Here is a 13,619-nt window from a genome sequence, read left to right on the forward strand (position 1 = left end):
ATAATAGGTGATGTCTCCATACATTAGCACAGCCCACACTATCTTTGGAGATATAATCAGTTCAGCATTATCAACATCAATAGTAAATACAGAAATATTTCTTAAGTTTCTAAGACTCTGAAGCCCTACAACTCTGCCATCTGACATTCACTGAATTCACAATTTCCTTCAAACAAATTTGAATATCTTGGACAAAGGTAAAAACTACCCAATTGTTCTTCCTAAAAGATCTTCTTCATAAAATGGTCCCTAAACTGAAAAAAAACTTTGCCACAACATAAAAATTGTGGGCTTCCAAGTATATTAATAATTTCAGAAAATCTGAAAAACTGTTATAGAAAATATTAATTGCTTACTGATATAATCCATCCATCCATCCTCTTCCACTTATCCGAGGTCGGGTCGCAGGGGCAGCAGCTTGAGCAGAGATGCCCAGACTTCCCTCTCCCAGGCCACTTCTTCTAGCTGTTCTGAGGGAATCCCGAGGCGTTCCCAGGCCAGCCGAGAGACATAGTCCCTCCAGAGTGTCCTGGGTCTTCCCCGGGGCCTCCTCCCGGTTAGACGTGCCCGGAACACCTCACCAGGGAGGCGTCCAGGAAGCATCCTGATCAGATGCCCGAGCCACCTCATCTGACTCCTCTCGATGCAGAGGAGCAGTGGCTCTACTCTGAGCTCCTCCCAGATGACTGAGCTTCTCACCCTGTCTTTAAGGGAAAGCCCAGACACCCTGCAGAGGAAACTCATTTCAGCCGCTTGTATTCACGATCTCTTTCTTTCGGTCACTACCCTCAGCTCATGACCATAGGTGAGGGTAGGAACATACATCGACTGGTAAATTGAGAGCTTTGCTTTACGGCTCAGCTCCTTTTTCATCACGACAGACCGATGCAGAGCCCGCATTACTGCAGACGCCGCACCGATCCACCTGTCGATCTCACGCTCCATTCTTCCCTCACTCGTGAACAAGACCCTGAGATACTTGAACCAATTGCTTACTGATATAAGCTACTAGTAATTAAATGACTTGTCAGTTGTCAGCTCTGGGTATATCACATCAACAATGAAGTAGTAAGAAGTTATTACAGAACACTTCTTCATTTATTAATCACACTATTCAGTTACTATCTTAGATTCTCTTTAATCTATACAGAACAAGCACATACACTGTATTGAGTACTGATGGCATAATAATATTGAATTATGAACTTTCTCAGAACTTTGTCTTAGTGGAGACATTTAGAACTAAACACCCACTGGTGCAAGAGGCGTATCAAGAACCATTAGAAATTGATAACATTGAGGCCTGCAGAGGCACAATGCCTTTCTCAGCTGCTCCATTAATACAGATAGTCGTCGTCAGACCAGAGACCAATCAACATACTAAGACAGAGAGCCTCCTGAGAAATTATTCATTCAGATTTTATTAATATTATTTTGCCAACACATTTGTACTTTGCTTATATTTTTGAGCATATTATCTATACTGCTATGCATAAATAAATATGCAACTCTTTCTCCACCCTCTTCTGGTAGTCTATTTGCCTACAGTTACAGTTATAAAAATAAGGGAGAAGTATTGAACTTCAACAACAGTCAATCCTGACAGTGTGGGAGGAGTATGGGATTTGGGGCATTCTGTTATGGTGTATGTAAAAAGAGTCTAAAAGGGAAAACACCTAAGGGCCCTATAACGACAAGACAGTAATCTATCTTAACTGCAAACAAACTTACAAGTTTGACAAAGCCGTTCTGAAGTTCGGCCAGCTGCTCTTTCAGTTCACGATTCTGTGCAAGTGCACGGCTGATAGTGGCCTTGTCACTCTGCATATGTTCCAAGATCTGCTGTCGGTCTACATTTTCATCATTAAATCGCTGCACTGTTCGCTCCAGTTCCAAGAGTCGATCCTCCTGTTCTTGGCATAGTCGACTTAGTTGCTCATTATCTCTAATCTTCAAAAAAGAAAACACACAAAATAGAGTCACGTTACTATTAATCTTGAGGTACTTTACTGACATGAATTAAGGGAAATAATAAACCCAGCTTTAAAACCAGCAAGACTTATTAAGCGGACCAACTAACACTAATATTGGTAAACAAACAAGAAGTTAATTTTTTTTATTGAAATATTCAGAGGCGGTTTACAAAGCATGAAAAAATGCTCATATATAATTTGGTTAAATCCAATGAAAGTTACTTTTATATAATAAAAAAAAATGCTGCAACTATACAGTAATTCATTGATACTTGAAAAAATTTCTTTGGGATTTCCATAAATATTTTACCTACAAATGTGTTGTATGGCACAATACTGCATTGTTCAGTACAGAAATTCACAAAATCACTTTCTTACTAATTTTAAGCCCTGAGGAAATGAAATTCAAGTACACTAAGGTAATAATAACCTGGGCTTTTGAATTTGCCATAGATTAAGGGTGGGAGTGAAGACCTTGTATAAATGGTGAAACTATATAGTATTACGTTACGATTGAAGAATTTTGAGATGGCTTTCAACACCAAAAGGTACAGGGCCAGGCATAGGCAAGCGTGGTCCTAGAGTATTTTAATTTGTTCTGCCCAGTTTATTTTGTAAACCAGAAGCTAATTTTTTGCCATTTCTGGTATACATAAATATAATTAGATATATGCACAGGGCTTGTTTTGCCAGTAGTATATAATTTCATTTTATTAGAAAAGTGAACAGAATGTCGCACATGCCAGAGTACGCGGATACCCCTCAACTCCTCCAAAAACCTTGCCCACCATTTCTTTCTAAAATACCTTTTATTAAAATACCCCTCCCTATATGAACAGTTGTTACAGATCTATCCAGTAAGCCAAATTACTGCATTGTTCTATGCACTTCATTATTAATTGGCCTTTGGATAAGGTAAAAATGAATAACCTTAGAGAGAAAGCTAGAATGAAGCAAATGCAATGAAGAATATGAACACATTTCTAAACACACACACAAAAAATTTAACAGCACAGCAGAGAAGTACATTTTTTTGTTGAATTAAATGTCTTGTTAATTAACATCTGGACTTTAACCATAGATGAAGACGCTGATGCGAAATAAGACCTGCAGCCAAAGTGCCATTCCTGGATCAAGGATTCCTATCCATCAGTAAGACTGTTTACCATAAGGAATTTGTAAAACTCATTATATAACAGTTAAAAATGTATGACTTCTAATACCATCATCATTCTAAAAATAACATATATTTAGCATGTGGTGTATTTAAAAATCCATAAAAAAAGAAAATCACCTAAAACAATATTTCTTAATTACAGTTGCAAGCCACCGACTGAGATACAAGGTAAAAAAATATTTAAATACATAAAACGAAAAAAGCTGTTTCAGTGGGTGACGCTTAATCACCTGCTGTGTCTGCGCCTTGCTAGTACAATAATAAACCAAATCATACCCTATTTCTAATCATGCTCATTTCACCAAGGGGAGCCCCAAAGAGGTCATCAATGAATAAAAATAGGAAAAAGTATGTCCCGGGGCCAGAAAAGTTGAGAACCACTGACCTAGAAGATGGTATAATTGGGCTGTCACATTCATACCTGAATTTCAAACGAATTGAAACGTGTACCACAATTTGAATAGAGTATTAGAAACAGAATAAAAAAAAATATCAAATGATTCCACTTTACTTAGTGTTTAAATCTACTGTTTATGGCTCCATTTTGTCAAGTGATGGCAATGTCAAACCACATCACAATGGTCTGATGCCAATTGAGACAGGCCAGTCACTAGCATCTCACTGTGTATTGATAGTTTGTGTTGTGAAATGGATGCAAACTTGCACGTTTGTCATTCTTTTGTTAATGACTAGCCAAAATTTTTTGGTTAGGTAAGTTAATGTTTATGTTAAAAAGTTTGTACACATACAAAAAATGGCCACACCATAATTTCATGCCAAAAATGGTGCAAAATAGTTCAAGTTCAAAGTTTATTGTCATGTGCACAGTAAGGAAACATGTTTCCCTGTACAATGAAATTCTTTCTTTGCTGTCCACACCAAATGACAAAACCAACGTATAAAGATAAACATAAATAATAAATAGCAGATAGTTAAGTAACAGAGGCATCATAAAGTATAAAAACAGAACAGAAATATAGAGTGTAATGTGCAGGTAGGTGTGTGATGGCCAAGTCCAATACAGTTGTGGGAGGTAGATAGAATGAGGTGGACCACGGTTATAAACTCTAGTCAGTTATTTAGGCGTCTAATGGCCTTGGGAAAGAAAGAGTTCTTTAGCCTGGAAGTCCTGCATTTCATACAGTGGTGTGAAAAACTATTTGCCCCCTTCCTGATTTCTTATTCTTTTGCATGTTTGTCACACAAAATGTTTCTGATCATCAAACACATTTAACCATTAGTCAAATATAACACAAGTAAACACAAAATGCAGTTTGTAAATGGTGGTTTTTATTATTTAGAGAGAAAAAAAAATCCAAACCTACATGGCCCTGTGTGAAAAAGTAATTTCCCCCTGAACCTAATAACTGGTTGGGCCACCCTTAGCAGCAATAACTGCAATCAAGCGTTTGCGATAACTTGCAATGAGTCTTTTACAGCGCTCTGGAGGAATTTTGGCCCACTCATCTTTGCAAAATTGTTGTAATTCAGCTTTATTTGAGGGTTTTCTAGCATGAACCACCTTTTTAAGGTCATGCCATAGCATCTCAATTGGATTCAGGTCAGGACTTTGACTAGGCCACTCCAAAGTCTTCATTTTGTTTTTCTTCAGCCATTCAGAGGTGGATTTGCTGGTGTGTTTTGGGTCATTGTCCTGTTGCAGCACCCAAGATCGCTTCAGCTTGAGTTGACGAACAGATGGCCGGACATTCTCCTTCAGGATTTTTTGGTAGACAGTAGAATTCATGGTTCCATCTATCACAGCAAGCCTTCCAGGTCCTGAAGCAGCAAAACAACCCCAGACCATCACACTACCACCACCATATTTTACTGTTGGTATGATGTTCTTTTTCTGAAATGCTGTGTTCCTTTTACGCCAGATGTAACGGGACATTTGCCTTCCAAAAAGTTCAACTTTTGACTCATCAGTCCACAAGGTATTTTCCCAAAAGTCTTGGCAATCATTGAGATGTTTCTTAGCAAAATTGAGACGAGCCCTAATGTTCTTTTTGCTTAACAGTGGTTTACGTCTTGGAAATCTGCCATGCAGGCCGTTTTTGCCCAGTCTCTTTCTTATGGTGGAGTCATGAACACTGACCTTAATTGAGGCAAGTGAGGCCTGCAGTTCTTTAGACGTTGTCCTGGGGTCTTTTGTGACCTCTCGGATGAGTCGTCTCTGCGCTCTTGGGGTAATTTTGGTCGGCCGGCCACTCCTGGGAAGGTTCACCACTGTTCCATGTTTTTGCCATTTGTGGATAATGGCTCTCACTGTGGTTCACTGGAGTCCCAAAGCTTTAGAAATGGCTTTATAACCTTTACCAGACTGATAGATCTCAATTACTTCTGTTCTCATTTGTTCCTGAATTTCTTTGGATCTTGGCATGATGTCTAGCTTTTGAGGTGCTTTTGGTCTACTTCTCTGTGTCAGGCAGCTCCTATTTAAGTGATTTCTTGATTGAAACAGGTGTGGCAGTAATTAGGCCTGGGGGTGGCTACGGAAATTGAACTCAGGTGTGATACACCACAGTTAGGTTATTTTTTAACAAGGGGGCAATTACTTTTTCACACAGGGCCATGTAGGTTTGGATTTTTTTTCTCCCTAAATAATAAACACCATCATTTACAAACTGCATTTTGTGTTTACTTGTGTTATATTTGACTAATGGTTAAATGTGTTTGATGATCAGAAACATTTTGTGTGACAAACATGCAAAAGAATAAGAAATCAGGAAGGGGGCAAATAGTTTTTCACACCACTGTACATCTATACCTCCTACCTGAGGGTAGAAGTGTGAACTGTTTGTGTTGGGGGTGGGTGGGGTCCCCGAGGATCAAGGCAGTTCTCCTGTGGACTCTGCAGTTGTAGGGGCTCTGCAGAGAGGGCAGTGGGGTCCTGGTGATCTTCTCAGCAGTCTTTACCACTCTCTGCAGGCATTTGCGGTCCATAGCAGTAGTGTTGCCATACCACACAGTGATGCAGCTGGTCAAGATGCTCTCAACAATGCAGCTGTAAAAGTTGCAGAGGATCTTAGTTGACATACCCAAACTTCCTCAGCCTCCTCAGAAAGTAGGCCGTTGTTGAGCCTTCTTCACCAGCTGTGTGTTGTTGTTAAGTGTCCAAGTAAGGTCCTCACTGATGTAGACACCCAGGTATTTAATGCTGCTCACCCTCTCCACTGCAAGCCCTCAGATGAAGGTGAGGTTGTTGTCCTCACACCATGACGCCAGACTGTCCACCACCCTCCTGTAGGCCGCCTCATCCCCGCCAGTGATGCGTCCAATCACTGCGGTGTCATCTGCAAACTTTAGGATGATGTTATCTTTGTGGGAGGCGACACAGTCGTGGGTGAACAGGGTGTTGAGGATGGGGCCGAGGACACATCCCTGTGGGGTGCCTGTGTTCGTGATATGATCTTAATTTTTCATTCCTGGGATGTCAGTGACGTTACGAAGGAAAAATTGCTTTTGGCCTCAATATCATCACCATAAATGTTTGGGATGTTCAAATGTTCCAATTCATACAGGACATTTACAATAAAATTTCTTTAGTTTGTATTCACGAAAGACATTCAACCAAATACAGAACGAATTGTACAGGAAAGAATTCCTCTTGAATAAAGAAAATGATGATGATGGTGGAAAATTATATGAGCCAGCAAACAGCAACAACTGCTGACACTCATCACAAATAAAGACTTTTAGAAGCAGTGCTTCAAATTTACAGAGAACCCAAGCAAATGTTCTCACCCATATCTGGAGGATAATTCAGGCCAAGTTACTAATTGATAAGTGGAAGTGGTGAAAGTGGTTGGGGGGGGGGGGGGGATGGGATTCACACAATAAAACACGACATTACGTTTAACAACAGCTTGAGAAAAAAAAAAAAAAAAAAAGACCGTTAATAAAACACATTTAATAATAAAAAAAAAAATTACCTGAGTCTGTAACTGGACACCAATATCATCTTTCTGTTGCTGCAATGCTCTCACTTGTTCTCCTAATGCATTAGTCTCTTCCTCAGTGTGTCCTCTTTCTTGAGGTGCTGCTTGCACTGCACTCTCTTGAGACAGCATTGTTACTAAAATTAGATTGAAAATGACTTTATATAATAGCCATTTTTATTCTAAAATCTGCAGAGCCACACACTTCTCAAAAAAGCAGCTTGACTAAGCTGAATAATTAAACCTTTCAAAACAATTAAAGGTTTTCATGACAGTAGTAAGACTACCAATGGCATATGGAGCCAAGACATGGACAGCAAAGGGAGCACAGGAGAAGAATTTGGAGGTGACAGAAATGAGAATGTTGAGATGGACGTGTGGCGTTACAAAAAAAAAAAAGGACAGAATAAAAAAAAAGTGATAATCAGAAGCACAGCAAAAATGGGAGAAATATCTAAGGAAGTACTATAGTACTAGGGTGTTGTACCGTGTTAGCCATTATGAATGTAGAGAAAAGCCAAGCAAAATGACACCTTTTATTGGCTAACTAAAAAGATTACTATATGCAAGCTTTCGAGGCAACAAAGGCCCCTTCTTCAGGCAAGACGCAAGTGATTACATCTTGCTTGAAGAAGGGGCCTGAGTTGCCTCGAAAGCTTGCATATTGTAATCTTTTTAGTTAGCCAATAAAAGGTGTCATTTTGCTTGGCTTTTCTCTAAGGAAGTACTAGAAAAAAGGTTGAAGAGGCATGGACATGTTGCTGCGAAAATACAAGGAATATGTGGACAAGAGACAGACTGCTGTCACTTTCCTGCTCCACTGACAGACTGAGGAGATCGTTCCTCCTCAACACTATACGACTCTTCAATTCCACCCGGGGGGGTAAACGTTAACATTATTCAAAGTTATTGTCTGTCTGTATACCTGCATTGTTATCACTCTTTAATTTAATATTGTTTTTTATTAGTATGCTGCTGGAGTACGTGAATTTCCCCTTGGGATTAATAAAGTATCTGTCATATACTGCCTTTCACTATCTATCTATCTAAGAGAGTTATGTAAATGGAAGTACAAGGGAAGAGATAGTGAGTAAGGCTGATGGGGAGGTGGATGGATAAAGTAAAAAGATCTGAAGAAAAAGGATTCAACTAGACAGGAGGTGTGGGACCAAGCTGTATGGAGAAAGCTGATCTGGCACATCGACCCCACATAGAAATGGGAAAAGATTAAACAAACAGTTATAACGAACAGCAGCCAGAGTTACCTGGTCTATTTTGCAACTCCAAAACTAATGCTTCAAGCTCCTGGATTTGGGTGAGACTGTTCTCCTTTTCTTCAGACAGTGTCTTTACCTGACAAAAGATGCAGCAGTTGACATTAGTACATTTACTATAAAGATTATCGTTAATGCATTTATTCCAGTATCTGTGGTCTTCATTCTTATGTTTTATAATTGGGTTAATGGTTTTACAAAACTGAAAACCAACTAAAAAGGAAGGCACTGGGGGGTGAGGAATTTGTCTCAAAACTTGATCAACTAAGTTGAATGCTTTACGATTTTCATAAAGCGCTCAACTCAATTGATCGATTTGCCCTGTGGGAAGCGGCTGCTGCATAGAATGCCCCCGAGGGGTATGGGGTGAGCGAGCAGGGAGCAAAGCCCCCTAGTCTTTATTAAATATGAAAAACTGAATTAAAAAAAAAAAAAAAAGGCTTTCAGGCGCTCACGCAAGTAGCAGACTAACCAGTAGCTCAGTCTACTATGTTTTTCTTTTTGTTTACTTATAGTGTATAGTTTGTTCTCAACTGTTTATTATCTTTAATTTTTTTAAAATTTTCTTTAAGTGTACTATGGATATTGGCAGTTTCTTTGCAGCCTTTCTCGATTTTCATAAAGCGTTCCTGAGACTCTGTGGTATCCTCCCAAAATTGCTGGATATCATGGCAGACCTATAACACTGGTATTGTGAGTGCTGTGCAAAGTGGAGGCAGAACCTCTGCATTTTTCCTAGTTGATTAAGGGGTTCACTGAGGTGTGTTTTTGCTCCAACTTTGTTCAATGCTTGCATGGACTGGGTGTTGGGTAGGGTCGTAGGGTCCAGGGGCCGTAGGGCATCTGTTGGTGAAGAAAGTTTCACTGATCTTAACTTTGCAGATGATTGGGGCTCTTGAGAGACTCAGCAAGGAGTCTCAGTGTCTGCGCTTGTGAATTGTCCTGGATAAAAACCAAGATTCAGGCCTTTAAACAGCCATCGTCAGTGTGTTCGTCTGTGTAGAGAATGTCGACTGCTTCGAGAGGTTTACTTACCTCAGCAGTGACATTCATGTCTCTGGTAACTATTCCTATGAAGTCAATAGATGGATTAGGAGAGCATGGAGGGTCATGAGGTCACTGGAAACAGATGTATGGTGCTTCCTGTTTTGCTATATGGTTGTGAGACACGAACACTATCCAGTGACCTGAGATGAAGACTGGGGTCCTTCGGTACTGTGTCTTTGGAGAATCCTTGGGTACCGCTGGTTTGACTAAGTGTTGAATGAGCGGTTAGTCATGGAGTCCCGAATGAGGCACATTACCTGCATTGCAATGCAGCGTCAGTTACAGCACTATGGCCATGTGACGCGACTCCTTGAGGGTGATCCGGCTCACAGGATACTCATAGTTGAGGACCCGAGTGGCTGGACCGGGCCAAGGGGACACCCATGTAACACCCGGCCATGGCAGATGGATTGTCATTTCCAGGGGGTGGGACTATTCAGTGTGTCTGCCTTTGCCAACTGGGTTCCTGAGCTGTTTAGTCGTGTGGTGGGTGCAGCAATGCGCTGTACCAGTACATGCTCCCCAACCTGACCTAACCTGATATTCTAACACTGGTACAGCATTAACAATTAATTCAGCAGTACACATATATATAACCAAACATAACATCTGTAAAGTAGACTGTAATAACCATGTTTTAATACCTCTTGCTATTGAAGTACCTATTCTGTGCACAAACCTAGGCAAAAGCATCTAGCACTAAAGAAGTCAAATTGTTACTCTCATAGGTCCATGTGTTAGTTCTGCTTTAGTCTCCCATGCATGAACCAAACAATACAACAGTGGTTTTGTGAAATTGGTAGATCTATAGATGGACAGAACTTTATTTGCACTCAGGACAAAAGTTAGCCTTTAACAGACCATCTTTAAATAAATACATACATAAATTGATAAGTAAATAAATAAATATACACACACATACACACACTGGAAAGACTATAAAGCAAGAAAACTCAAAAGACAGAAAAATTCTGACTTGGCAGTCAAAGTAGCAGCGAGTAATTATGCAGACATATGCTGTTGGTAGAAAGGAGCCCCAGTCAGTCATGTTTTTTTGACACACTTCTGTTGAATAATTTGTTGGCTGAAATTCCTCAGTGTTCGTGTGTCAGAGAGAGGATGTGCAGCCTTGTTCATAATGGCACTCAGCTTTGTTTTAATTCCCTCCTTTGCTACAATCTTCAGGGAGAACAGAGTACATCCTATAACTGAGCTTGCCTTTTTAATTACGTGGTTGATTTGGTGGGCTTCTCTTGAAGTGATATAACCAGCCCAGCACACAACAGTGTAGAAATTCACACTGGCTATCACAGAGTTATAGTAGATGTGAAGGATGTCATTTCCCACATTAAAGGAATTCTGTCTCCTAAGGAAAAAGAGCCCACTCTGTCTCTTCTTATATAGTTGCCATGTTTTCTAAGAATACTCCGAACCTGTCATTAATGTGGACCCTCCAAGTACTAGTAGGAGTGGACCACCGCTAAATCCTTGAATAGTAACTGGACACAGAGGTTTTTTGGTGCATATATGAAATGAAAGTGTGAAAATTTGCATTTAACTATTTATTTTTGCTGTACTGCATTTCCTCATCCTTTAGCATGATGACAGATTCAGTAAGCAATGCGTATAATACATAGAGATAATAAGCGCAAGGTCATGATAGTGCTTTTGACCAACAACATTCCACACAGGTCTGGCCAGACTACCTTCTCATCTGGCAGTTTATCAGATAACTTACTTAGCGACTGCTATTTACCCTTAAGGTTTGGGAACTGTGTATACATTATGTACACACAGTTAGCAAGCAAGGTGAGACTGGGACCCTCAGAGCTTGGTTTTTTGAAGGCCCTGTCACAATAATTTTTCCAGTGATTTTCAGTCACAAACTTCATTTACATAATTTTAGCAAGTTGGGGGGAAATGCAGCACACTCCCATGATTGGCCATCAAATAGTTTCACATCCCCAAACAACCAGACTGTGGCACACTCCAAACAAAATGAAACAGGCCTCTTAAAATCATTGGGGCATGCTCTGTGTAAGCAACAGCTGACAACCAATGAGCACCTACCTGGAAGTACAACACAGGTAATGCTGTTGCAAGTAAATAGGTAAAGTGCATGTGTTATACCGCATAAATATAAGTGAGGCTCATCTGCCTGATGAATAGTGACAAGAAGAATAAGAAGCTCCCAATACTTTGAAAATGTGAACCTGTGTAGTGGTCATCCCCTGTACTTCCTAGTTGTATAACAGAGCCTTCTTAGATGATAAGATGGACAACTGAAGCTGTCAAGTTTAAAATCCCCTCCTGCTAGAAGATGTTGAATGTGACACCAGCTTTATACACTGAAAAGTATAAATTAAATGTTTTGTGTACACAGGGAAACTTAAATTTTGGTAAAACTACAGGTCAACCTAACTAAGAATTTTAAAAATTCATACATAGGATACAAAGGTTAACCTATCTTTTGATTTTAATAACAGAACTGTGGAAGTGTAAAATACAATGACAAACTGCTGGAAGCAGCACACAGATTATTTTTTTTTTGTTTGTTTAGTAAATACTGGTTGGGGCGGCACGGTGGCGCAGTGGGTAGCGCTGCTGCCTCGCAGTAAGGAGACCCGGGTTCGCTTCCCGGGTCCTCCCTGCGTGGAGTTTGCATGTTCTCCCCGTGTCTGCGTGGGTTTCCTCCGGGCGCTCCGGTTTCCTCCCACAGTCCAAAGACATGCAGGTTAGGTGGATTGGCGATTCTAAATTGACCCTAGTGTGTGCTTGGTGTGGGTGGGTGTGTGTGCGCATGTGTCCTGCGGTGGGCTGGCGCCCTGCACGGGACTGGTTCCCTGCCTCACGCCCTGCGTTGGCTGGGATTGGCTCCAGCAGACCTCCGTGACCCTGTGTTCGGATTCAGCGGGTTGGAAAATGGATGGATGGAAATACTGGTTGAAATTGGCCAAAATTGAATTTTTTTAGAGTAAAGAGAAAGTGATTCAAGTTTATTTATCACCCTGCTTCATTTATCACTGCCTTGGCTGAAACAGAAAGATCATAATGAATGTTTGTGGAAACTACTTCAGGACATAAATGGGAAGCAGCAAAGCAGAAAGAGGCTCCACATCCTTAGTGCAGGCTAGAACAGAGATCATTTTTCAGAAAGTGTTAATAAAACACAGAACAAGACAATACCTGCTGTCAGTTACTACAAGTGCAGCACCCCTACATCTTTTTTAAAAAAAATTACATTTTTGGGCCATATTCCCTGTCCCTATCTTGAATCTTTACTCAGATGAAACTACCAAAAATCAAAATCACTAAATGATTGAAACTTTTATATATTAAAAAAAAAACAAAAAAAAAAACATGAAACCGAGAGCAAGGACTGGGAACAGCACTTATTTTTAACATGGCTTTAACAAGGCATTATTGAATACATCTGGATACAGGTATCCAACAGGTAAAAAAAAAAAAAAATGGAGACAAATAAATTAAATAAACAGCACAATAAACCAAAATACAGATGCCTTAAAACAGGAAGTTTGACTAAAACATTCAACATTTATGGAGTATTCCATCAAGAAAGACTGCTATACTACAGTTCTGTACTTGTAAATTGAAAACTAAAAACAAGACATGCACCTGGGAGATTAACTGTTCTGTTTTTTGCTTCCAGACTTTTCCATCTTCCTGAATTTGCATTGCATACTGATCTCTTTCTGCTTTCAATTTTTCTATGGACTCCATCAGCTGCAATACAAAAGCACAAAAATATGGTCAGTCCTCAAAAAAAGGCTAGAGAAACCATGCTTTCCTTTTTGTTAATACGTCACAAGTCCACAACATGTTTTTTCTGAATGTGTCTGTAGAAACATGTTTTAATACAGCTTCACTTTTCATATAAATTTATAGGACTACTAGGGGGTTCGCCCCCTGCTCGCTTCACTCGCCAACCCCCTGGCCTGCTCTATGCACCAGCCACATCACGTCTGTACCGCTCATGTTGTGAAGACAGGGGCTGAACACACCCCAAGGAGATGCGGTTGCTCTTCTGAAACCCCCTCTTAAAACGGTGATACAATGGATTTAGGATTTATATATATACACATATACATACACACACACACATACATACATACATACATACATACATACACACACACACACACACAAACACACAGTCTCACTTATCCAACATAAATGTGCCGGCAGA

At 40.1% G+C, this 13,619-nt stretch overlaps 1 protein-coding gene across 5 annotated transcripts in view; it reads right to left on the bottom strand.

The window, feature by feature from the left end:
• The window catches only part of golga2 (golgin A2), a 138,878-nt gene that overhangs the window by 36,580 nt on the left and 88,679 nt on the right, over positions 1–13,619 (bottom strand). For all 5 annotated transcript variants that reach the window (XM_051931966.1, XM_051931964.1, XM_051931965.1 and 2 more), the window contains 4 exons: positions 13,049–13,156; positions 8,357–8,444; positions 7,086–7,228; positions 1,732–1,950 (listed from right to left, as the gene is read on the bottom strand). In XM_051931966.1, the coding sequence (XP_051787926.1) occupies positions 1,732–1,950; positions 7,086–7,228; positions 8,357–8,444; positions 13,049–13,156 (558 nt within the window). The remainder of the gene's footprint in view (positions 1–1,731; positions 1,951–7,085; positions 7,229–8,356; positions 8,445–13,048; positions 13,157–13,619) is intronic.

Source organism: Erpetoichthys calabaricus, chromosome 9 (genome assembly GCF_900747795.2).
Source record: "Erpetoichthys calabaricus chromosome 9, fErpCal1.3, whole genome shotgun sequence".
Lineage (NCBI taxonomy): Eukaryota > Metazoa > Chordata > Cladistia > Polypteriformes > Polypteridae > Erpetoichthys > Erpetoichthys calabaricus.